This window comes from Moschus berezovskii, chromosome 24 (assembly GCF_049115385.1).
Source record: "Moschus berezovskii isolate FMDL1 chromosome 24, NW_MosBer_1.0, whole genome shotgun sequence".
Taxonomy (NCBI): Eukaryota; Metazoa; Chordata; class Mammalia; order Artiodactyla; family Moschidae; genus Moschus; species Moschus berezovskii.
Window position 1 is genome coordinate 30,221,606 of NC_142483.1, and position 27,801 is coordinate 30,249,406.

Here is a 27,801-nt window from a genome sequence, read left to right on the forward strand (position 1 = left end):
ACACGAGTTTGAGCAAGCTCCGGGAGATGGTGAAGGACAGGGAAGCCTGGTGTGCTGCAGTCCACGGGGTTGCAAAGAGTCAGACACGACTGACCTACTGAACAACACAGTCCATATCCCAAACAACTCACTTATTTAAAGTACATAATTCAGGGAATTTCCTGGGTTCCAGTGGTTAGGATTTGGCACTTTAACTGTGAAGGGTGGGTTCAATTCCTGGCTGGGAGACCAAGATCCCATATCCCTTGTGTGCAGCCAAAAATAACTAACTAAATAAAGTACATAATGCAATGGCACATATAAAGTATATAATGCAATATTCACAGAGCTGTCAAAGTATTACCAGAATGTAATTTTAGAACATTTTCAGTTCAGTTCAGTCACTCAGTCGTGTCCAACTCTTTGCGACCCCATGAATCACAGCATGCCAGGCCTCCCTGTCCATCACCAACTCCCGGAGTTCACTCAAACTCACGTCCATCGAGTCAGTGATGCCAGCCAGCCATCTCATTCTCTGTCGTCCCCTTCTCCTCCTGCCCCCAATCCCTCCCAGCATCAGGGTCTTTTCCAGTGAGTCAACTCGTCGCATGAGGTGGCCAAAGTATTGCAGTTTCAGCTTCAGCATCAGTCCTTCCAATGAACACCCAGGACTGATCTCCTTTAGAATGGACTGGTTGGATCTCCTTGCAGTACAAGGGACTCTCAAGAGTCTTCACCAGCACCACAGTTCAAAAGCATCAATTCTTCGGCGATCAGCTTTCTTCACAGTCCAACTCTCACACCCATACATGACCACTGGAAAAACCATAGCCTTGACTAGACGGACCTTGGTTGGCAGAGTGATGTCTCTGCTTTTTAATATGCTATCTAGGTTGGTCATAACTTTCCCTCCAAGGAGTAAATGTCTTTTAATTTCATGGCTCATGGCTGCAATATCACACCAAAAAGAAACAATGTACCCATTAGCAGTCACTGTCCTAGTCCCTGTCGATCACTAATCAACATTCTGTTTCTAGAGATTTGCCTATTCTGAACATTTCCTATAAACCGAATCATGTAACAAGTGGTCTTGTGTATCTGGCTTCTTTCACTTATCTTGGTGTTTTGAGGCCACACTGAAGCATGTGTCAGTGCGGCATTTCCTTTTTCATGACTGAATACTATTCCCCTGTATGGATAGAACACATTTTGTTTATCCATTCATCCGCTGATTAACCTTTGGGATGGTCCCACATTGTGGCTGGTGTGGTGACAGTGGTGTTATTACAATTCATTCATGTACCTGTTTGAGTATATGTTTTCAATAATCTGGGGTATATATTTAGGAGTAGAACTGCTGGGTCATGTGCTGACTCTATGGTTAACATTTTGAGAAACTGCCCGCCTATTTTCCAAAGCAGCTGCACTATGTTGTATTCTCACTGGCATTGTTTGAGGGTTCCAATTTCTCCACATCCTTGCCAATATACTTACCATCTGTCTTTTTCATATCCATTCCAGAAGATATAAATTGCTACCTTTCTGTACTTTTGATTTATGCTTGTTTAAAGATTAATGATGCTGATATATACAATATTACTGTCATAAAAAGGAATGAAACTGTGCCATTTAAGGAGATGTGGATAGACCTAGAGACTGTCATAGAGACTGAAGTCAGAAAGAGAAAAACAAATATTACATATTAACTCATATATGAGGATCTAGAAGAACAGTATAGATCTTCTTTACAAAGCAGAAATGCAAACACAGACACAGAAAACAAACATATGGATACAAAATGGGAAGGGGAAGTGGGATGAATTGGAAGACTGGGATTGACATATATGCACTATTGATACCACAGATAAAATAGATAACTAATGAGAACCTACTGCATAGCACAGTGAACTCTACTCAACACTCTGTGGTAACTTAAATGGGAAGGAAACCCAAAAAAGAAGGGATATATGTAAACATATAGCTGTTCACTTTGCTATGCAGTGGAACCACAATGCTGTAAAGCAACTACACTCCAAGACAATTAAAAAAAAAGATTAAGGACTCCGATCATTTTTTCATGTGCTTATTGATCATTTATGTTATCTTCTTTAGAGAATGTCGATTCAGACCTTTTGCCTATCAAAAAACACTGGGTTCTCTTTACTTTGGAGTTGCAAGTTTTTTCATGTATATATTTCTGCACGCGAGTCCATCATGAGATACATGATTTGTGAACACTGGTGCCCATTTTGTAGATTGGCTTTTCAGTTTATTGATGGTGTGCTTTGAGGCACGAAAGTTTTACATTGTGATGAAGTCCAATCTTTTTTCTCCCCGCTTTGGTTCCTTGTTGTGCTTGCGATGTCACATTTAAGAAACCACTGAGTGATTCAAAGTAATTAAGACTTATTCTATATTCTCTTCCAAGAGCTTTAGCCCTCACATTTAAACGAGTTTGAGTTAATTTTTATATTTTATGTGAGGTAGGTATAGAACTTCATTCTTTTGCATGTTGTTCCAGCAGTGTTTGATGAAAAGATTATTCTATCCCAAGTGAGCTGTGTTGGCATTTTTGCCAAAAACCAAATGAACATAAGTGTAAAGACTGGAGTTTTCTTTACATATATATTTTTGTTGCTTCACTTTTGCTGATTTTCTTTTTTCCAAATATATTATCTCCATTCTCAAAAGAATTTATAGTCATAATTTAAAGTAATTTTGAAATTACTTTAGTATAATTTTTGAAGTTTGACTTGGGGGGCGCGGAGAATGGAGATAAATTTTAATAAAAATAAAACCCGAGCAACCAAACATTTTGAGGAATGAATGCCTAGGGACAACTTTTGTTCTCCAGATTCTGTTGATCCCTTGGTGTGCTGAAAAATCATTTCAGAATGTACTTTGTGGATCTCTCCACCTAACACATGAATGGAGTGCAACTGCATAACTAGTAAAAGTTTGGTGGAGGCCTTCCCCCGGGAGAAGCAACACAGGTCATCCCTTGTGATTCCCTGTGGTTGTGACATGAGGAGCTGGATGGCAGGACAGTTAAATGACTTGCAAGGTCCCTGGTTTTTAGCGCTTGTGTCATGAGGAACGAAGTCTTCATTCACCTGGTACCCATCCCTCCGTATAGTGCTGGTTTTCAGGAAAAGGTTGGTGCACTCCATTCATGTGTTAGGTGGAGAGAACAACAAAGTACATTCTGAAATGATTTTTCAGCACACCAAGGGATCAACAGAATCTGGAGAACAAAAGTTGCCCTAGGCATTCATTCCTCAAAATGTTTGGTTGCTCGGGTTTTATTTTTATTAAAATTTACCTCCATTCTCCGCGCCCCCCAAGTCAAACTTCAAAAATTATACTAAAGTAATTTCAAAATTACTTTAAATTATGACTATAAATTCTTTTGAGAATGGAGTTCATTTATGTTCATGATGTCACTTTGGTAAATATACAATTGTTGACAATATATTTAGGTAGAAAAAGCATTGTTCTACGAGGTTGTAAATTAAATTCTTTGAAATACATAATTTATAAATATATATGGATATATTATAATAAACATACACATCATATCAATATTTATGTAAACATTATATGCAATGTATTATATACTTATATTTTATTGTATATACATTACTTTGAATTATATAAACTAAATTCTTAAAAACACAATCATGAATGTATTTATAAATTAAATATATTTATAAATATATCTATACATACTTATAAATTACATCACTGTTTACAAATGGTGTCATGTCAAGGTGTGTAACTTGTTATTGATAACCAATAAAATAAATTGGAAAAAAAAAGATGAATAAGGAGTAGTTGCTGAATGAGATTTGGTTAAAGAAATGATAGCTATGTCCTTACCTCTGAGGGAGAGCAGGAAGCTACCTTTTTCTAAAGCATTCCCCACGCCGTGCAAATACATACACCACAAAGCACGTCCACTCCCCTTGGCCACCTCCTTTGACTCAGAAGCTGTTCGGCGTTTCCCTTTCCCCACCAGCCACCATCCTCTTTCCCACCATGCTTTAACAACTTACACAAAACCCACCCTACTTTCTTTCTTTCTCTTTTCTTTTCACTTCTTAGTTCTTATCACAGTTCCCTGCCTCCTACTTTGCTCCTCTATCCTACTCATTGAGATATGAAGTAACATCAAATTTCTTAAGTCTGAATATGGAGTCCAAATTTGATTTTGAATGATAAAGTGATACCTGAAAACATCATCAGACCTCAGATGCTTTCACACTAATTTTCAAGAACTGATATCAAATATTTGTGAATATACAGGAAGTCAACTTGAATGATATCAAACTGGGTGAGCTGGCTTTGGAATTTGATCATGGATGACCAATTAGAAAAAAAGGAATGTAGATTTCACAATAGCAAAAGAAATGATGACTGACACACTGAGGACAATTTTCCATCTTGGAGTCTATTATTTGAGTATTTTTCATACTAGAGAAAAATGCCTCAAAATCAGCCAGAAGTCAAATCCTACACTCTTGTAGTAAATAAGAGGACAGGTCCAGTCTCTTCATGTGTTATACTGTAGTGTGCGTGTCTGTGTGTGTGTGTGTGTGTTGGGGCGTGTGGGGGAGGTGGAGAGGGAGCTTTTCATCTGTCTAGGAAAGGGAAAATGGTATGTGGGAACAGGGAAAAGGGTGACTCTCGGAGAAGGCAATGGCAAGCCACTCCAGTACTCTTGCCTAGAAAATCCCATGGATGGAGAAGCCTGGTAGGCTGCAGTCCGTGGGGTCGCTATGCGTCAGACACGACTGAGTGTCTTCACTTTCACTTTTCACTTTCACACATTGGAGAAGGAAATGGCAACCCACTCCAGTGTTCTTGCCTGGAGAATCCCAGGGATGGGGGAGCCTGGTGGGCTGCCATCTGTGGGGTCACACAGAGTCGGACACAACTGAAGTGACTTAGCAGCAGCAGCAGCAGTAGCAGCATTGTATCTGTTTTCCTGGTGCCTTTGTGAAAGTGACCTTTGTCCTTTAACTTTCACTGAGAAAACTTCAAGAAGCAGGCGCAGACTGCTTCTGAAGAGTTGGGACAAGATTCAGGCATTGCATTTCCAGCACACTGCCTTAAGTTTTGCTTTTTTGCTCATTTCAGAAATACATCATCCTTAGGTGTTTATTAGTCAGGTTTCCGAAATCAAGCTGGCAATCAGTTCTATCATCAAAGAGAACGATGTTTTATTAAAGCCCATTAAAGGGCCAGCTCTAGAGCACAGAAAGATGGGAACGCTCTCCAAACTGGGAGACATACACGCTTCTCTCTCTTTCACTCTCCCACGCAGCGAGTCCCTGACTCTCCTTCCCCACAACGCTCATCATCTCAATTTTCTGCTGCCTTTCAGATCATGTTTAATTAGAGGATTTCACATTCCCTTGTGACATGATATTCATGAGGAAAACTTGCAATTGGAGTGACTGTGAATTAGTCTATTAAGTGCCAGATTTGTGCTTTTAAACAATGATGGAGATTATTGTTATTATCTGCTTCTCAATATTGTGCCTCCAGAAGTGAGGTCTACCTTAACTAACTTCACATCTGAAACACAAGCTATTAACTATGTACATCTGGGTTTTTCTTTTTCTGGAAATACAAATTATCTTGAAGGAAATATGGGTCACCTTTCTGCAATGGTCCTCAGGGAATGGCCCACTAACACAGTGACTTGGATGAGTTAAAGTGATCTACAAATATCCTCACTTTTCGTAGTTAAGGGTTCATGCTCGTGTGTACTGGGGGAAAAAAAAAAGACTAATATATCAGATTTGTGACTTCTCAGTGATAACTTTTTATAAAACCTATTTAACTTCATCGATTTTAAGAAAAAAATAAAAACACATATGCAGGTATGGCAAAAGTTGAAGATGGCAAGAGAATGACTCAAAGACCTGTCACCTGGGATGAAAGGATTAAAATTGGGTCTACAGGTAAGGATACACACTCTTCCTTTTTTCCGGGCCTAATCACAGAGTAATGCTCCTCAAATTCTATCACAGATGTAAACTACCTGGAGATCTCCTGAACATGCAGAGTTTGATTCAGTAATTCTGGGGTGGGACCCAAGATAATACATGCTCCTGGGTGACGGTGATGCTGTGTGGCCTGCCCCACAGCTTGAGTGCTAAGGCTCCAGAGAGTTCCCTGTTCTCAATCTGTCCTAAAAGTGATCATGCTTCCAGAAATACTCGTGAGATGTCCTCTCTATTAACCGTTGGTTGAAATGCCAACTGCACATGGGTAGTTCTGGAAAGGGGGACACTGGGCAACCTCACCAAGCAACAGGAACAAACTCACGAAAACTTTTGCCCAAAGTTAAGAATTATATGGAAGTTTTTTTTTTTTTTTTTTTAATATAATGAAACAGGCTAAGACTGAAGTTCGCACCAGGAAAAGGTGATTTCCAGTGTTACATTAGCTCTGGTCTGTTGAGTGATTTGGCCAGTGAACAGTGTTTACCAGGGACTCTGTTTACCAGGAGAATCCTGCAGTAAACTGTTGAATCTGGGTTTGACAACAATCCCAAGCCATCATGGTATCCCTGAACCTGGGATGAGAGGATGTATATTTTAAGTAAGTAGGAAACCAGGATATATCATGAAAGCAGGATTTCCATCCACTTGGCACAGTACCATATTCAGTCAAGGTTCTCCTCAGTAATAACAGAGAAGTCCTACCAAAATATCCCAACAGATGAGATGTGTGCATTCAACGATAGCCCACACAATGCCAGGAAGAACAAGATCACACATTTCTAAAAACTAGCAAATTTAATTTGTATTAGACAAAAATATATCTCATCTCTCCAACTCCTGGTTTCACAGATACTGTTTCTTAGGATGAGGCTTATTTTATTTACATTAAAAATGACTCGATTTAAAGAACATAATATAAATAACAGTCAGCTAAGCAGAACTGGCAAACCACATCACAAAGGGGCACATACTGAAATGACTAAACTTTGGGAAACTCAAAGTGCATGAAGCAGCCCTCAAGGAGAGGCAGTCTGTAACTGGAATTACTTCCTGAGTCAACAGTGACCCACTGGTAAGTCTCTGAGTTTTCAATAGGAAAGAAGAGCCTCAGAGTTATCCTTTATGACCCACGAAAGCCACAAGAGCACAGTGCAGTGTGTCAGATGCTTCGAGGACTTGATCCTACCCTTCAGGACTGGGGGGCATCTTACGTGCAGGGTATGGATGTGACTTGTCAAGAGCTGCTTTACCAAGTGGTAAGAATTTGAGGTCGGGTGCCAGGCTGACAGGTCCTAAGTTTGGCAGATACTTTTTTGCCATCACCTCCATGTCCCTTTTCAGCTACATTGGGCAAACACACAATTTGATTTCAGAAGCAAAGGCATAGAAAGACAACGGAGCAAAGAAGGAGAGCTTGGGTATCAGAGACTGGGCCGGCGTGTTCCGATCAACCACAAACACAGGGCGGGTGATGACAAAAGCTGAATGCCTGTGTTTGCGTGGTGACGAGTGAAGGGATAAATAAAGGAAAAGGACGAGAAGAGGCAGAGGTCCAGCTTTTGTTTCTGACACCCATAAGGGCAACCGCTATCCCAAGGTTGTAAGTGAGAGTTTCCCACTGGCAGCATTAACACTGGGATCTCGCTAAGAAAACAGAATGCTTTCCAAAGAGGGGCTGTGAGCAACTGTGTCAATACAGACACAGGGACCACTAATCCAAAAGATATTACCACCATTAGGCAGGCACGCGCATTATGTCCGTGCAAGTGTTTGCACTGGTGAGTCACAGGGCTGTGTGGGACCTTGTCCATACGTTAGAAGAAACAGGAGACCCAGAAAACCAAAGAACATAAATGAAAGTTCCCATCCTGATTCTTCTCATTTAATCCCTGCCCCTGATATGCTGTGGAAGTCAGCACAAGCACACTCCAGAACTGGGAGTCATGTAACGGAAGTATCTGAGAGTCAGATGAGAAAGCAGAGGTGATTCAATGAGAAAGGGAGTTAGAGAAATAAAATGGCTAAAAACCATTAGGCACTTGCATTTTATGTTCTCCAAGAATTACTTCCTACTTTACGACATTCCTTTTACTTCTCACTAGTATAAGATGCTTCATTAATGGTCACTGGATTAAACTCTCAGCTGCCCTTAATTCAGTATGCTTTTTTTTTTTGGCTGAGCCACGCAGCATGTAGGCTCTCAGTTCCTCAACTAGAGATGGAACCTGCACCGCTTGCAGTGGGAGCACTGTCTTCTTCGCTTCCCCAGACCACCAGGGAAGTTCCTCAGCATGTTTTATGAACACTTACTTTGTGCTTAGGCATCACATTGAGTTCTTAGATCACAGTCTATAAACTTAGATTCCTAAGAAGATTCATGGGAGGGTGCTAAGATTACATTACTATTTCTGTATCATGTGTTAAGATAATATTAGCGCTTTTGTATGAATAGATAATTGTGTGCATGTGTGTATGTATTTCTCATGCTTTAAAATTTTTATACTATAGGTACTATGTTAGGCATGCAACTGATTAAAAGTATCTTTAATATGCTCAGAAGGTAAAGAATCAGCAGGCAATGCGGGAGACCCGGGTTTGATCCCTTGGTCGGGAAGATCCCCTGGAGAATGGCTGCCCACTTCAGTAATCTTGCCTGGAGAATTCCATGGACAGACGATCCTCGTGGGCTATAGTCCACAGGGTCTCAAAGAGTTAGACACGACTGAGTGACTAACACTTTTACTTTATCTTTAGTAGAAGTGCATACTCAAAAGTTTTAATATTGACGGGGTGACTGATCAAACACATTTGGAGTTCATTGGTGTAGACTATAACTAAGCTCTCAATCTCTCTAGAAAAGGTCTGCCCAATCCCCCAGCTGAGGAGAAAGAGAGAGAACTGAAGAGACGACTGAAACATAAAATTCTGTAATATTTGATCTGGGACTTAAAGTATCAGTAGGAGCTCAATGCTAAAAGGAACAGGGTAAGAGAAACTAAAGCTCAAAAAGCAATTTCAGGCATAAAATGAATAAATAAATAAATAAAGTTTAGAAAGACAAACCCAGAGTCCTTACAAGTGATTTAAAGACCAACATTAGGAATTTTTAAAAATAAATTTGCTCCATAAAATAGTTTATATTGGGTCCAAGTCTTTAGAATATTTTCTCTTTGAAATGTTAAATCTCGGCACTTGGACCCAGACTGTCTTCAACAATGAATAATAGTTACCAAGCTCCCTCCTCTGTCACTTAAGACTCGCAGAAGGCAAGAATGCCATGGCATCAGAACAGCAGTTGGCATGTTCTATGGCAGTGGATCCCAGAGTACGGTCCTAGGGAACCTGTCAGAGATGCACATTCTAAGGCCCTATCCCCAGTACTGAAGCAGAAACAGCAGAACTAGGGTTCAGCAATCTGCAGTTCATCCAGTCCTCCAGATGATTCTGATGCAAGTTACTGACTGAGAATCACTCTGACCAGAAATCCAAATTTTCTGTCTTGTTTGGAACACCATAAGTATCAACAAAGGCTAACCAGTTACTCCTACAGTATCTATGGCCAACACGTAGCAACAACTATTAACGGGTTCCTGATTGTCAACGTTTCATTAATTCACTATATTCTGAACATTCAGGCTCAGCAATGATTCCGTGCCAGCCTGACTCTGCTAGTTGATCAGGATGTGGCAACTGGCAAGGGATAATGGAAACGTCACAGAGTTCACTGCATCCAAAAAGTTCACCTGATGCAAACGTGCGGATGGAAATACAGCTGCAACGATCTACCACTAGTGCTCATGTTTATCTAGCCATGCACTCTACCTTATTTTGCCTGCATTCATATTACTGCGTTTATTACACTGTGTTGGCAAGTGTCTGTCTCTGTGTCTCTCTCTCTAGGCTGTGAGCTCCTTAAGGGAAAGAAGTATGTTCAAGTCTTCTTTTGATTTCTAGAACCTACAATTAGTAAATAAAAGCTCAATAAAGGTGGCTTGAACACATAAATGGCCTTAAAAAACAACCATATTCATTAGTCTTTAATTAAATCATTAAAAACATTTAATGTTCATGTAGGACTGCCTATGCGCCAGAGACTAAAATATGCACAAACTCATTTCACCGACAAGGCCAAGTGTGGCAGTGTATCCATTTCACAGCGGGCACACTGAGGCACATCAAGATGAAGCACATGGAGCAGACTGCCTGTCCTGGAATGCAGGCCATCCGGTTTCAGCGTTCACACTCCCAACCACTAAACAACAAAGCTGTCCCCACACTGATCGAGGTAAGAGCCACAATCCAGCAAAGCATGTTTGCTTTCTGCTCTTGCCTCAGGAGCTTTGCTTTTGCTGTGCCCTCTGCCTAGAGGGCTTATCCCTGTCTGATCAAGGGTTATTTCCTCAAAGAGGCTTCGCCAGACCCATGGACACAAATAGTGACCTTGGGCCCGCTCTTTCTCCTTTGTGGCTTCATTTTTCCCCCTGGAACTTAATTGTCTTTTCACTACACGATTATGTGTCTGTTCTACTTCTCTTCTCCTGAAATGTTAGCTCCATGAGGTCAGACTGTCAAGGTCAGGGTTTTACCTCCCAAAGCCAAGGACACTTGGGTCAGAGCTTGTGTGAAGTTTTGCAGAATAAACGGATCCACCTCAGTACTGTCTGGTGACGTCTGTCCTGCAAAGGCACGCTTTTTTGGTTGAACTTTGGACGAAACTTCCCTACTTATCCTTGTTAAGTTTCTTTTTATTTCTTGCTGTACAATCCTCTAATTTATTCAAACACTACTGGATTATTCCAGCTCTTGGTGTCAATTTTTTTTCTAATTAAAGTAAACTGCCATTTATTTCTCACACTGATCTTTAACACGGAGACATCTTGTTCTTGTCTTAAATATGACTCATACGGAAAAATGCAAGTTGGATATAGGGGCTCATGTATACCAGAATGTTTCCATCAATATTTTAGATATAAAAAGGAGAGACATAACTAGAGATGCCTGTCCAATTCAAAGATCTATAAGTAATCATTGCAGTGGAGTTTTTCAGCCTTTTGGATGTATAACAGAAATTCCACCAGATGACTAAAATGGCCCCTCTTTGAAAGCAAATACCACATCATTTACACAAACACTTTAGATTTCTCTTTCCTTTGGCCATAATATACCTTCGAACTCAACATTCACAGCCAAGTTGTAAAATACACACACAGAGCAGATCCTTGAAAGATAGACAGCGACATATTTAAAAAAAAAGAAAGAGAAAAGAAAAAAGAAAGAAAGGAAAGAAATATTAACTTGCCCTTAGACTGATTTCCTTTAAGACTATAAAAGGAATAAAATTTGAAGGTCATAAAACTATGTCTATTTGTTTAGGGAAGTCTTACAGGTAGTATAAATATCATCAGCTACAGTTGCTATGAGGTCTGTTTGTTTACCAAACAAGAATACAAATAGTTACACAAAAGCGGAACAAAATTTGGGTATATAAATGGAGAAGCTTTTGCCTTCGGGTAAATTTTCCAAAGTGCTTTTTAAAATGTGACTATTTTTCACCTTCTTCACTGGGAAATTTCTGTTTTCTCGGTTCCCCCTTTTCAGTTCTGACACCTCTGGGGAATGTTTTATTCTCAGATTTCTAAGACTGATAATGATTAGCTTTTCCTTTTCCCTTTCCTTTTTTTGAGACAGTAAAAACCAAAGCCATTAGTCCAACAACCCAAATGGCACAATAAAAGTAAGTCCTCACAAATGAAAATGCAAAAAGAGAGAAGAAGAAAGCTGCAGAGTTTATAGACCAAGTCTAGGACAAGCATGCCATCCTCAAATTGAGTTCACCCAGGAATAACCACCTAGAAAGGGACATATGTACACAACATTTTATAAGACAGGTATGTTTCATGCACCTGAATTATATCCTCCGGGTTAACCATTTGCTTCTAGAAAATAAAAGGAGGAAGGTTAAGTGAGGAGGTAATCGACAAGGCAAGGCCAAGTGTGAGTGTGTGTGGTGTGTGCACTTGAGAACACAGATTTGCCATTAAACAAACTGTACCACAGAGGCCACTGTGAGTTGAGGGCTTCTCTTCACACTACATTGACCACGGTACCGACCAGGCACAGCCCCATGTCTTTCTGTGAATGGGACACACCGCCATATGGACGAAGACACTGAACAAGCTGTACAACTCTTGGCGACATGTGCCCGGGGGATTGTCCCGTATTACCACCACCTGGGCTGTGGCAATTGTGCTGTGTCTATGCAGAGGCACAGAGGAGCCCAGCAGGATGTTATTTTTGAGTACACAGAAAAAGGAAAATTACAGTTAGGAGAATTCTCTGGCTAGCGTATCTGTTGCTTAATTCCCGAAATAGTTTCCCAGAGGAACGGTTATCTGCTTTATTCACACAGGCAGAAATGACAAGCTGGAACACATATTAACAGTTTCCCTTTGTGAGCTTCCACTATTGTTTTAATGAGGAGAATATACTTTATAATATACTTAGGCCCTGACTGATCACAAAGCGGGGTGGGGGGTGGAATAAAGAAAGTGAGGACAGCTCTCCATGCCCAACCTACTCATTTGAATCACCCAAGCCAGCCAGTGCACACAGTGCTGCCTCCCTTGGAAAGAGCTGAGAGCCAGGCTGCCAGGTGGCCCTGGTGCTAAACAGCATCTTGGTAAACCTTGAAAAGGGGCGTGCCTCGCTTTTATGTCTCCTTCATAGAGTCCTGCTCACTAGGCCCCAACACCGGCTGGCTTAAAAACCTCCCTGGTGGTCCAAGGGTTAAGACGTCACCTTCCAAGGCAGGGGGTGCAGATTCTATCCTTGGTTGGGAAGCTAAGATCCCACATGCCTTGCAGCCAAAAAATCAAAACATAAAACAGAAGCAATATTGTAAAAAATTCAATACAGACTTTAAAAATGGTCCACTTCACACACACACACACAAACAAAATCTTTAACTTAAAAAAATGCAAACCAAAACAAACAGAAAAAAACAAAACACTGGACTCTTGGTTGTCATTTAAGCAAGAACCCCCACTAGGAGTCTTCCAAGCCACATGGCCTTCTGTCAGCCCTTGGTCTTCCTTTCTACTTGCGGATGGATCCATATTCACCAAAGAAAATTTTCTATTCATTTAATCCAAGTGGTAACGTGTACACATTTCAACCAGACGTTTTTAACAGGTAAAAAGGCAAAACCTAGTACAACAGGCTGTGCATCAGAGCCACCCAAAGACGAGTCCTCACCCCTTTTCTGCTATACTCTTTCCTTTACACCCCTGGTGTGGAATGAATGCTGAGAAAGCTAATGTATGTCAGTTGTTTCCACACAAGTGCAAGTAACTATGAAATAGCTAAGTGCCAACCAAGGCACTGGGTGAAAAAAAACTTATCAGCAAGAACAGCTCATCAGAAAACAATGACTAACTTCCACAGTGAGAGAAAACAGGGGTGCAAAATCGATTTTGTATGAGAAACCTGGCATGTTGGACAGAAACTGCCCACGGTTGAGATTCATATTATGCCATAGCCCAAGGGAAAAAAAAATTAAAAATCAACTGAATCTCAGAGAAACTTATAAAACAATCCTGACTCTCCAGACCCATGATGTCATTTTATGGGAAAGTATGTATCATTTAAACACAATAAATAGAAAAAAAGATTTATAGGTTCTAACGATGGTGTGTTATGGTAAAAGGTATTTTATTGAGATAAGACATAAGAGCCATTTGAAAATAATGGCTGAATGTTTTTCATCACCCCACAAAGTGAATTGTTAAGAAAATCCATAAACCAGTCTCCCAGGATGTGCCATGACGTTAAAGGTTTTCTCTTCTTGCCCTTCCTGAATGTGTGGAATGACAGGAGATGACATAGCATCAGGCTACACCACCCTAAGAAAAGTTTTCCTTCTGTTTCTAAAACCCAGGAACAACTGGTTTCAAGCAGAGAGGTAAAATGATCGCAGTTCTTCTAAATGTGACGATTGCTAAACACCCAATAGTGCTTTGGTGTACAAAAAGTTAATAAGTCCCCAGGAGCTTCTTTCCGACATAAGCAGGGCCAGTTTTCCCTTAAACAGGCAGAAAGACATGGGACAGCTGATGCTGCCAAGAGTTGGCTCTGGAGCAGAAAGCAGTGCCTGTAATTGAGGTCTCAGCAGACAGCTGCACCCTTTTCTCTTTCTTGTCCCTTACCACACCTGACAGGACATGCTCAGCCTACTTTCTATAGTCTCCACTGCTTGTTACCTGTGTCCCTGTCACTCCGGCCTTCCATCTGTGCAAAAAGATTTAGTGGGAAAAGAATGGGCTATAGAGAAAGATGAGGGACTTCTCCCTAATTACTGCCCAACAGACAGGCTGGCCCCAGGCTACCATCTTGGAAGTTTATGGCCTGATCCTGATCCCCAAACTGTATCCCCTGAAGGCTGTAACCCAGTCTGGGGTGCAGTTCAGGTGGTTCTGATGAGCAGCCCACCTGGGAACCACCAGAATGTGGCTGCCACTGCAAGGACCTGAGACTTGGTGACACCCTGGTTCTAGTTCCTATCTGGTCCCTAACTAAGTGTGACTCATGCAAATTATACATTGCCCAACAACATCATCTGTACAAAGAAGATAGTAACCCATAGGGCTATTGTGAGGATAAAATGGGAAAAATCAAGATCAAGGCCTTTATTAAGTACTTTATGCATTGTGACTGGCACAAAGTAACAGCTCAATAAATGACAGCTGCCTGAGCATCACCATCACATGCTTGTTTCTGATTCTTTTGAGCAGTAGCAGTATCTGTACTCTCTTGGCTCATACAAGAATGGCTAGCCACTCATTCTGTGGACTGAAGATGTCTGGAAAAGTCCTCAAAATCTGGATGAAAAACTGTCCTTTCCAGCAGTGTCAAAACCCAGGTCAACTGAGCGAAAATGTAGACCCTGACTCAGTAGGGCCAGGTTAGGGCCTGAGACAGTACATTTCTAAGGAGCTCCCACGTGATACCAAAGTTGCAGGTCTATAGCCTCTGAGTAGTGAGAATTCAGGGCTTTTGTTGTTGTTTAGTCGCTTACTTGTGTCTGACTCTTTTGTGACCCGTGGGCTGTAGCCCAGCAGGCTCCTCTGTCCGTGGGATTCTCCAGGTAAGAATACCGGAGTGGGTTTCCATTTCCTTCTCTAAGGGATCTTCCTGACCCAGGGATCGAACCCTGCATCTCCTACATTGGCAGGTGATTCTTTACCATGGAACCACCAGGGAAGCCTAAGAATTTAGGGTAGGTATGAAAAAGAAATTCCCTTACCCCATCTCACACCAGTGGAATCCAAATCTTCAGGCCTAGGAAGGTGTATGTTTTAACAAATACCTGTGATGTTATCATTGGGAAATCTGAGCTGGTTCAATGGGTAACGGTGGAGTTGGCCAGCTTTTTCTGTAAATGGCCAGATGGTAAATATTTCACTCTTGGTGGGCCATATGCTTTTTGCTGTGACTACTCAAGCCAGCCATTGTAGTGTGTGAAAACAGCCACAGACTACATATCAATGAACAAGCCTCACTGTGGTCCAATAAAACTTTATTTACAAAATAAGAAGCTGGCCAGATTTGGCTGGTAGGTCATAAATCGCTGACCTCTGTAATATCATGCCTCAACACACATGGGCAAAAAGTAGCCTGACACTTCTGAAGACAATTTGGGACAATTTGACTGCAGATTCGCCAAGACAATCTAATGAGGAGGGAAGATTTGGAGCTACTAGTTTGTTCAAGTGCTTCAAATCAAAAGAAATATGAAAGAAATCACTTGATTTTCAAAGTACTAAAAAAAAAAAAATTGACATGAGGAAGAGCTATTCAGAGTCATGGGAGCTAGAGCTTCCTGTAGAGGGAGGATAAAGGGAGGAGAGAGGTGGGAGGGGGATTCGGGAGGGGGAACTCATGTACACCCGGGGCGAATTCATGTCAATGTATGGCAAAACCAACCAATATAATATTGTAAAATAATTAGCCTCCAATAAAAAATAAATAAATAAAATAAATTAATGTCTGGCTCTAGAGGCCCTAAATATGAATATGAAAATATGCGAAAAGTTAAAGGCTTGTGTAACCAGAAGAGTTCTGAAAGCAAGCTTCTAGAATGTTAGCGAGGAAACCAAGAGCACAACTATTTATTCATCATCAGAGAATTTAGTTAAGAAAAAAAAGAAAAGAGAAATGAAACACCAGGCATGTCCACAACTCAGAGTTCCTTGCCTTTTGAAAACAGAGGGGCCAGTCAACATAAATGTTATTGTTATATAGTCAGATCCACAGCAATATGTCAAAAGGCCATAAATCGAAAACAGAGACTTTGTATCAAGTGAAAGTGTCTGGAAGTCCATGAGCCAAGCAAAAACCTTCACCAAGCTATTTGAAGGTGGCTGCCAGCTGAGAAGTGTGGAAACTGCAAGCAATTGAAATACACTGGCTGTGTCAATAAATGAGAAGGAAAAGGAAGGTATCTCCCGAGGGCAGACGGCAGGTTAGGACTCAGAAAGAGAGAGGTTACTCGACCTGGGTCACCTGAGGCTGTGACAGCAGCTTCGATAAAGGAAGAGGCTGCACAACCCAGGATCTCTCAGGAGTTTAAAGAAACGTTTCACCAAATACTTAAGGAAACCCTGGAACAAATATTTAGAAGAGCTATGCATCTGAGACATATTTGAGTTATAAAACATCTACTAATGGTGGTGGTTGAACTAAAAGCAAAAAGCTGGGAAGGATCAGAGAGAAGGACTATCTCTGATACGGACTACAGAAGGACAGCTGAAGCAGAATAGAGACCAGATGATGTGTTCAATGAGGAAACCCAAGATTTATAAGGCAGGAAGGAAAGTCAGGATACAGTTAAAGAAGAGAGCACCATGTTTTACATTTGCCTGTGTGCAAATCCTGCATGGGGTCCGTTTTTGTTCTTTATGTGCTATTTCAGACTGTAAATGATTTATATTTTACAAACCCTCCCCACCTGCCCTCCCTTTAAGAGAAGCCCAGGAACTACTTGTCTACCTTACACAGGAAATGCTGGGATTTCCCTTTAAATATACTGATGTGCACACAGTAGGTAAGCCAATACACAGATGAAGTGAATTTAAATCCAACTTAAAATTTCCTTTAGGAGCAGTGACTTTAATTTATCATAATTAAGTTTTCACTTCTGTGCTGAATGTAATCTCTTAAGTCCTGTTTTACAAACTAAGAGAGCTTTGAATTTGCATCTCAACTATGACACTAACCAGTTCTATTACCCTAGGTCACTTATTTAATGAATCAACTTCCTCATCTGGAAAATGGGTATAACAAACCCTTCTGCTTCCCAGGGGTCATGTGGCTAAAACGAGACATCACTCCACAGGCAAGAGTTTAGCCAGTTGCTTGGCACAGGGACAAAAAAGATTAAATGTGAGTTTTCTTCCCCTTCCCTAGTGCATCATAATATGTGATATTTAGAATTTTAATTCAGGCAATTACTTAAGTAGTAATTGCTATTTGTATTTACATAGCTGCTTTGATCCAAGAAGCTCAAAGGGCTTTACTAAATTTAGCATTTTAATAAATGTTTCATTTGCATGGTGTTGATTATGTTTACCCACACCAAAACTCGGAATTTCTTAAAGCGAGATAGTCAGACAATTGAGAAAAACGAGATAGTATCTTTGTGTTTACAGGTATCCCAGGTCGAAGTTTCATCTATTTACCAAAGAAGTCAGGATGCCCTGGTCCTGCAGAATGAATGACAGTAAGGGACACGGATGTGCCTGCCTTGCTCTGCAGCTGTTTAGCTCCTGCCTGAACTTCATCCCCATAACACTCCTCTCAGGCCTGACAACAGAGGTATGTCTGCTGCACCAATGAATTTATATATATATATATATATATATATATATATACACACACACATACAATCAGCACAATAAACATTACTGAATTCTCGGAAGAAAATCAAAGCACAGAGTGCACTGCCTGTGCTGAATTCTAATGCTGTGGAAGGTCCATGATCACACTGGGACAGGATCTTAACAAGCCTTGATTTGAGCGCTGGCATCCACCTCACAAATCACATGGGTCGCTCCTCCCCTAATGATGCTGAATATTGATACATGTCTCTACCCCGCACAACAGGGAAGTGGGTTTCTACTGGCAATCTTTACCAAAGTGTGTGTGTGTTTTTTCTTCCCTTCTCTACACTCAAGGGTTTACCCTGAATGATTTAATTATAATTTTCCTTGTGTAAGACAAATTAAAGAGGAGAGTAGGAGTGTCGTGCCAAGCACATTATTTATCTCCTTAACAGATTGCAGCTCACCAAACCCCAGAGCTGCTGCAGCGGTGGCTGCTCACGGGAGCCCGAAGGATGCACGGGGGCAGGCGGCGGGGGGAGGAGCCTTCCACATGGCGTGGAAATCTGACTTTGAAAAGCAAACCACAGCTCTCACAATGCTACCTTGGGCCCTATGAATTTTCACATGGAGTACTCCCAGCTCCTTTCAGAAAGAATTCTTAAAGTTGGTACCCCAAGATACAGCTCCAGGAGCAGCACTGGGGGTGGGGAATATTACGTAGAAACCAAGGGAGAGCTTCAAACAGGATACATTTCACAAATGCTCCTGGTAAGGGTGGAACTTCTCAAAGGGACTCCTGAGACAAATGACAACTCACTGTGTAAGGGACAACGCATCGTGAGATGGATAACTTTTCTAAAAAACCATTTCCCACTATTTAAATAGCAATATCCCCCATGGGATTTTAAAGTAAACCATCAGATGGTAAAACCACAAAATACTCATTATTAAGTCCTTATATACAAAGCTGACTAGTAATTCAATTTTTAGTGATCAGTTCTGTAAGTTTGTAACTTTTTATCTTTAACCTAAGGTGCTCTGCTCATCTCTCTTATTTGTCACATTCAGTTAAAATGTGGTTAGAATTTGATTCAGTCCAGCCATGTCTAGGAACCTACCACATAATATAAACCCAGAGGTCCCAGAGATTAAGTAGTAGCATATAATTTCATAGTTGCTTCTTCTTTGCATGTACAGTTGGAGAAGTCAGCCTGTTTTTACATCCAGATTAATGCTCAGTGAAATCTGAATTCTTTCCTGATCCTTATTCTAATGCTGGCAGGTAGTATAATGAAGATTAAGCCTAACTTTTGTGCAGACACATAGGACCATAAAACGAGAAATCCAACAAACTTATTCTCCTGGAATTAGACTGTCTCTGAGATCCATTTACTTTCAAATGCACCTTAAGACATGAAAAGGGCTATTCTTCTCCTATTTGCCTCCTTGATAATCTACTACCTGACTCCAGATATATAACCTTTTAGAATGAAACTGAGAACAGTGCATCTAAACAGGGAGAAATTCCTATGTCACAGGAAATCTGTGCAGGCTCCACAATGGCCAACGAGATTACAATAAATACTTAAAGTGCATCAGTTGGCATTTTTCACTGTATGCCCCCCTTCGCTACCTATGGATAAAGATGTAATTCAATTCCTTTGCTGTAAATGGACAGCATCAACCTCAGGACACCAAAAGCAGGTAGAGCAAAGGACGACAACCTAGAACCTTTTCTTTAAAAGCTATCTAAGATCTAGTGTTTTTTTTTAAATTACAAAGGCATTCTAAGACCTTATACAGCAAGAGCTAAGACTGGTCTCCAGACATACAAATGTATCCTCACTGGAAACAAAAGAAGTCACATTTGGTCCAATGTTTCCAAACTAATTTTTACTGTCAACCATTCTATTTTTCAAGCTCCTCTAAACTAATAAGTTAAAAGCATCTTTTAGTTCTGCTGTGTCTGCCACAGAAACTCCAAAGTGAAGTTAGAAGGACAGTTGCAAACTTTGGCTAAAACATATATAATCTCATCTCCAGAAACCTCTCATGGTGTTCGGGTCTGAATATGATGCACACACACCAACACGCACACAAATATTCAGGTACTATTTTCTGTGATTACTATGCTCTAAATGGATCAAGTACTGCTGGTATAAAGATATATATCTAATTAAATCAGTGGGCTTCATGTTCAACATTTTAAGAAATATATGAAATCATATGTGTACTTGCTTAAGTGAAGAACATACTTAAAAAATCTTTCACTTGGTCCCTTCATAAAAAAAAAATTTTGGTTTTCCTGAATGGAAATGACATTTGCTATCACCTACGACTTCTAGGGTTTCTTTTCTTCAGTGTGTGAACACTCTGCATATGAGCTACGTAGGAAACAGTTTAAAAATACACCAAAAAAAAAAAAAGTTTTATATATATATTTTCTACTTTGAAAAAGCACTGAATAGTAGTATTAATGTTTCTGGGTGCTAAGGTATAATAATATGGATTCACAGCTTCCTTTTATTAGCACTGTCTGTTCACATGATGTATTTTGGATCTCTCAAAATACCTCAGCTTCAAGTAACACCCAAGTGAAGCTCAGGGCAATTTAAAAATATAAAGTGTTAACTTCCAAACAGGAATATGGAAATTGTGTCAATGTTACAATATAGACCATGATCAGGATAAACTGGCTCTGTATGTCTGTGTGTGCATATATGTGGACCCCTTCCATCTGCCCATCCTGCAAACCTTCACTGACAGTCTATTAAAAAAAAAAAACAAAAAAACCCAAACACTTTGGGGACACAATGGTGAAACAGATGGGGCCCCTACCTTCAGGGAGGGAACTGCAGCATAGTGTACATTTTACCTTTTCTCAAACTGTAATTCAACACAGCCTAGAGTGGACACTGCTATTTCCTGAAAAAGCATGTAAAGACAAGGAAATTACCTTTTATGCAGTGGACACTTGACAGAAAGAGGGCGCCTGGAAACCCAACTCATCCAAAAGAGAGATTGAAAGACTGCCTGGGTTCCTAAGCTCAGGTTCCATCTATGTAAGTGCTAATTCCACGTTGAAAAGGTGACAATAATTAGATGCTTCACACCCACACCATACTGGATACATTCTTAAGTAATTAGGCGCACACTCCAGTCACATGGATCCAATTAGGGATCACCGAGACAGATACGGCGAGGAGAGGCCACCCGCCCCTCCACCTTACAGCCAGCTTCAGACACATCTCAGATTTGTGTTCCTACCTTTCCCTTTTGGGAGTGTGGACTGACAGCTGTCCATTGGTAGAGGCATGTGGGTTCATTATTAAGGAGGTCTTGGAAGGTGCAGAGGAAGAGACACATGTCGTGGTCAGATCCAAACTGCTGTGATTGTTGCCTGTGGTTTCTTCTGTCGTATGAGCACTTGTCACTTCTTTCCAGAGCTGCTGCAGTTCTGTTGGAATCATGCCTGAAACAAACAAATTGGATAATTAAATCAATTAACAGCTAATTCCGTCCTCTTCAAACAGTAATTAAATCAAAGAGTCAGTAAACAAAGCCTAGTGTTAGGGTTTTTTTGGTGCATGCAGTTTTTTTTTTTTCCTTCCCTCTCAACTAAGGCAAATACGGTAGGAAGGAATGGGTCCTCCACCTGAAGTGCCCTCATCACACATAAAGGACTCCCATGAAAAGGATTCAGAACACAGCTATTTTTTGCAAAGACTGTATGCCTCCATCCAAACTGTTGTTTCTAGACCGCTGGGGTAAAAAAAAAAAAAAAAAGGTAGATAGATGTTACTGTATTTTTAGACACAAAGAAGGGCTCAAAATAAATTTGTTCAACTATACTATTATGACAACATGAACCACAAAATGAATAATTTTTGTGCTTAAGTCTTAAATGATGACAAATAGCTTTGTTATTAAATATAGTTTTTATTAATCACTTTTAGACATAAATTATGAATTCATATCGTCTTCCTGAAATGCTTTTCAACTTTTAACAGTCAAATTGATTATACTATGATTATTTCATTAACACACCTATCTTCCTCATTAATTTTGGTTTCTTGTACCACATGCTTAATTGATGGATGTGTCTACTGAAAAACTGTATAACTTTTTATACAAGTAACACTATTATTACTGTCATTTCTTAGATCCATGCTAATGAACCACTGCAGAATGAAATGAAAACGTGATAGAAACTTGGAGCAGTAACGCTCTCTCGCTCTTTAAGGGGGTCAGAATGGACATGAGTCTTGGGCAGTACGTGTCACACCTTGTTTTTTTTCCTCCCAAGAAGAGATTCAATCAGTACGTCAATCTCACTACTGTGGGCACGAAGCCTTAATTCTGGCGGCATGCCTCTACAGCCCAGGATTTCCAAATCTGACCTCAAGGCATATGCTAGTGCATACACGCACAGAAGAAACATATTCTGAATGGCAACTGACAACAACCTAGGAGGACAACTGGGAAGAAATCACAAACCCCTGACGTCACATGGCAGTGCCACATTAGAACTGGACGTCTGGATCTCAGCTCATTGTTTCAATGAACTGGAACCGAGCTCTCCTAGGAAGCCTGCCATTTTCCGACTATACAGCAGGAACTGAAACAGGCATGTTTCTGACCAAACCTAAGATACTGAATTTAAAAAGAAGGCTATGTGCATTACATTCATTTGAAACACATAATAAAAAAATGCCAAGGTCTAAATTTAATTTATTTTTGTCATTTAGAATACAATGGATAGATAATCATCTCAACGTGATCAGCCAAACATCTTTACTTTGCTAAACTGTTAAAGATTTTAATTATGCTAGCATTGGAGAGCACTGGCCTAATGAGGCGATGGACTCCAGAGAATCCGAGTGGTTAAGAACTGTGAAATGAGTCTGATAGGATTTTTTTATATTCACCGTGGATCGTTTGCATATCAAAGAGGAGTAAATTATTGCACAGCAGACCAATAACCTTCCCCGCCTTTCTGAGAGGAGCGTTAACAAAAACAGTTGGTCTCTCCTAACGGTTCTCCAAGAAAATGTTCAAACGCTTGAGTCTTTGCAATTAATATATATTATAAAAGAGGCCTCAAATGATACATTAAGTGGTCAGATATTCTTCGAATGCGTCGACAGCCAAGTCAGTTTTCTCCTTCCTTCATAAAAATCAAATGCCAATTATATTTTGATGGATTTTGTCCCAAATGAGCATTTAGTTATTAGGCATATTCAATTATTACTTGTCCCCTGAAATTAAACCTCAGAGGCAAATTAAACAAAGGGAAAGGTCACCACACAATTCCGTGTCCAGTTCTGCTGCATCTCGGCTGTTTTTTTCCAACACCTAGTGAGGTGATGTGCAGGGTGGGTTGGTAGCTAACAGGCTGCCACTGATGTCTGCACACCAGCAATTACCTGGGAGGATGGCTGACCCTCGGATCACTGTTTATTCAATTGAAACAACAGTGAATAGGCTTGTCTGTGGATGATGGCACACTGATATAAAGCCACACAAGTCAACACCCAGTTTTACTTTCTGGGGAGTAAATACACACAAAAAGAACAAGCCGCCTAGTTTTCAACTCAAACTAATTGATTTCTGGGTCAAGGTGCATGGGAGGTGGGTTTCTAACCACTGTGTTAACACTTTCCCTCTGACAGAAGCAGCACTTTGAAGCTGTTTGAAAAGTAAGCTGTTTATCCAGCAAATGAAGACAAAGAGAAATGCCCTGTTATACTTGTTAGGCCCACAATGCACATTAATGTTTCTCTCCTCTCCTTCTAGTCCAGTGGGCTAGCAAATCAGTTTCTTCATCCACAGGGAGAAATGGTAAATAAAATAGTAACTCACTGACTGACAACGAGGTATCCTTCTGGGTCAAATTTCAATGTGATAATTACGGTGAAGAACATTCGCATCAGACTCACAGAAAGGCAGTCAAATCGGTCTTTTCCATCAATGTTACACCTTATTAGTGATGTTAAACTGTTACTTCAGTGAATAGTATCTACCAAAGGATGCTGTTATTTGACAACTGAGATCTCATGATAGAATTAAGACAGATAAAAGGTAAGCTAGTCACTCATCAGACTAAAGGGACATCAAATGTCCAGAAGGCATGCATTTCTTCCAAAATGGTAGATAGGAATAATAGTCCCAAGTTAAACAAATCCATTAACAGGTACATCGGCAGGCATGCAATTTTCTTCCAACTGTAGTTTATATTCAAAAAAATTAAAAAGTCAGAATGATATTAAAAGTATATTTCTTTATGGAATTACAGGTGCTGAGGAAGATGATGTGACTAACACCATCAGGGGAAAAATAGACATGCTAATAATATAAAACAGGGAGAAGGCCCTCCAACAGCCCCAAAAACATTTTACAAAAAAAAAAAAAAAAAAAAAAAAAGGTCCTTCTGTTTCATAACCTAAAATCTCCAGGGGAAAAAAACAGTCTTCAAAATATTACTCTCTGTTTCTTCCAATACTGTGATATTTACATGCACGTTTAAGGCAACTTAGCCAAGACCGTGTAGGGATGTAAAAGAATCATGGTGATTACACGAAGTGAGCATTACTAGCATTTTTAATACATAAACCCTGCACCTGCCTACATGTCTTTTTCCAGGACAACTGGCCCCTTCATTATAAAAGAAAGTGCAGACACAGGTTTAAAAAATGTATGTTGTGGGGACAGTTGACAGATTACTGTTCACGGAACTCAATTTTACAATCCCAGGTATCACTGGCTCTAAGACAAACAGTTGAGCAACCTTTTTTTTGTCCTTGTACCTCCATACCCAGGTGACCATGTTCAAGCAAGCAGAAAGTTGATTTAAACCTCATAATGACATCAGTTTTAAGTCATCATCTCTCTGATAAAAAAAAAACTGTGTTGTAGTCCAACATGACTGAATTTTCCAGCCACTTTGGGCAAAGGGTTAGGGGACACAAAACCAGCCTTTTGATTCCAAGAGAGATGGCTATGACACAGGTGGTTCACTTCACTAGGAGAAATGTTTATATTTGCGTTTATGCATTTTGGACACACAGAAAGACACCCCCTTAGACTATAAATATGCATCTTCTTAATGTTGCGGGGGGGGGGGGCGGCGGTTAAAGCGTTAGCACCGACTGCTAAGCATATCAATCAATGCCATGACTAGTGAATTGCCTACCGGTGTCTCTGATATGTTACTGCAGAGATTACACTTCATGCATCACCACATTCATTTCTTTCACATTACACGTGAGCTTGTCTTGTCACTGCCCAATTGCCCTCTTTTGGACAGCTTAACTGATGGACTATAACAATGAACCTCAGTGAGCACACTTAACAATATAGGAGCGGTAGGAAAAGACGAGTGAGGCAGAAGCGGAGTCCAGTGGGTGTGTCAGCCCAGCTGGCGATGTTGCCAACAATAAACACAAGGATGTAATTAATGCATGTTATAACATTTTGCAAGCACAAAAGGGCATTAGCCCATGTGTCTGCCCCCCCGACTCCCACCCTGGCATTGCTCACTTACCAAATCGTCTATTTTGACAGCAGTGGCGATACTGATTATATATTGCGTGGATGAGCAGTAATAACAGGAGGAAGAGGGGAGTCGAGAGGGAAGTTAAAGGAGGAAAATGTCCTGGTCTCAGCATTAAGACATAAAGAAAACCCAAAGAACCTCAGGAGGGACACAAGTTGGTTGTGGTTGACTCAAGAGACTCAAGGCAGACATGACTCACTGGTTCCACTTGACACCAAAAGTTACTGAACACATGGCCATGCCTTCATCACCATGTGGGGAGAGAGTTTTCATATTTTGAACTGTCTTCATAACGCAACTGAATCCAAGACACCAAAGGTTTTAGCTACCAGTCTTGAAGGCACATATATATATACATCCGAGTCTACCACAGGCCTTGAAGAGGCAAATGAAATCCACCGTACCACATACAGGACGGAGGAATTGTATTTCAAAACACAGCATGACTCTTTCTTCTTTTCTTTCCTTCCCTCCTTCCTTTCCTTCTAGCTGGTTCTGAATAATTCATTTGTGTATCACATTACCCATGTGAAAGGTAGAGTTTCTTCAACCCAGAGGGATGTCCTAGGAACAGCAAAAGTTCTCATTTCTGTCTGACGGGCAACATCCATTGAAAGAACATGTTAATGGCTTTTCCAAAGAAATTTCTAAATCCATGAAATCTCACTCCTTTTCAAAGAGCTCCAATTATCAAAAAAGAGCTAGAGATGGACAGGTTGCCTGTTCTAATGGGTGTAGAATCAACTTGCTCAAAAACCAACAATCAAGTGAATGCAAAAGAGAGAGATTCCAACAGAAAACCCCCTTGGTTTCTGTAACAGCAAGAGATGAATCACAATTGTTTACCTGAATTTCTCCCTAGATGTTAAAAAGAGACATTTCAAAGGCATTACTACGATTTAAAACAGAGCAAGTTACAGGATGTACAATGTATCTTAAAATGACTAACAAAAGCCTTCAAGAAAACGTATTTGAGATTCCAAACCGAAAATGTGAGCAGATCTGATTAAAATGCTCCCTATGACAGAGCAGTACCGCCTTCTCTCCTGCAACATTTTGATCCTGTGACATCGGCGAAGCCTGCAGACCACCCTACATTGTCATCTTGCCACTCACAAGCCCTCCGGCTTCTGGAAGGGTCCATCACTGTTACCTGAGCTGGTTTTGCCTCCAGGTGTGCATCTGCGCGTTTTAAACAAACAATCTTCTTCGTGATGAGCTGGAAGGAGACCCCACTCTCACCACCCCATCACTGCCCCAGAGTCTTGAGAGACCAATGCCTTCTGCATCATCAACGCTTACCTTGAGTGAGAGGCTGGAGGGGAAGGGTGGGCTGCCCTGGCTGGATGGTTAGAAGGCCTTGGCGCTGCAAAGACAGGAGGTGTTGCTGTTGTAACTGCTGCATCTGTAAAAGTTGCTGCTGGAAAGCCAACTGCTGGGTAGCCACCTGCTGTTGCTGAAAGAAATCAGGCAGGAGGGAAAAAAAGAAAGAATGAGATGGCCACTGCCCAGGGAAGGTGAAATGGATGGTGGTCTTCAAACACCCTGTCATCAACCAGGACTGAGAGTGGTCACCAGAGCTTCGTGGAAGGCTCGGGCTCAAGGCTGCCTTCAAGGGGACAGAACAGAGCACCTCTGTAGAGGAACGAGGGGGTGGGTGGAGGCCCTTTCTCCTGCTGGCTCCCACAGAAAGACAATCTGCCAATCAAGGCGGTTTCTCCTATGGTTGGAAAGGCCTGAGTTTTTGCAGTCAGAATGTGGACTTCTAGACTCTGAAACCTGTAATGAGGCACACGAGAAGTCAGGCTTCACCACGCGAGGTCTAGAGGGATTTGAACCCTGAACCCTAAGGTGTGAAGGAGCAAGCTGCCTCTGTCCTGCCTGCACAGGGAGAAGCTTTTAACTACTCTGTTTATCACTTCTGACATAAATAAATGAGAAAAAATCAGACCTTTGAAGAAGAAAAACTTCATCTAATATTGTTAATTAGCCATGACAAACGATGAAATAACACTGTAAATCTTTCATAGAAACAGCCACTAGATTTTAATTACACACATTCATAATTTAGCAAACAACATCGCACTCCGCTGTGAGTGCTTAATATAAGGACACTTTAAGCTGCAGATGCCTTCGCTTGGCTTGAGTTTCAGAAACCCCAAGGTCTGCTGGCTGGTCGTGCTTCCCTACCTGCTTTGTTCTTGAAAAGAAGGGGCTCTGCGATATGATAAATATCTTTCTGTTGATTGGACAATGACAGGAGGAAAACTTTTGTTGTGTAAAACATCAATACATCATTCCTGTGTTTAGCAGGCCTTGCTCCAGCCAAAAAAATTAATGTAGATTTCCTCAGTAATTATCTGAGTGATAGAAA

General features: G+C 40.8%; 1 protein-coding gene across 6 annotated transcripts in view; it reads right to left on the reverse strand.

The window, feature by feature from the left end:
- Nucleotides 1-27,801, reverse strand: part of FOXP1 (forkhead box P1) — a 401,475-nt gene that overhangs the window by 63,001 nt on the left and 310,673 nt on the right. For all 6 annotated transcript variants that reach the window (XM_055414316.2, XM_055414317.2, XM_055414313.2 and 3 more), the window contains 2 exons: nt 26,730-26,883; nt 21,140-21,344 (listed from right to left, as the gene is read on the reverse strand). In XM_055414316.2, coding sequence (XP_055270291.1) covers nt 21,140-21,344; nt 26,730-26,883 — 359 coding nt within the window. The remainder of the gene's footprint in view (nt 1-21,139; nt 21,345-26,729; nt 26,884-27,801) is intronic.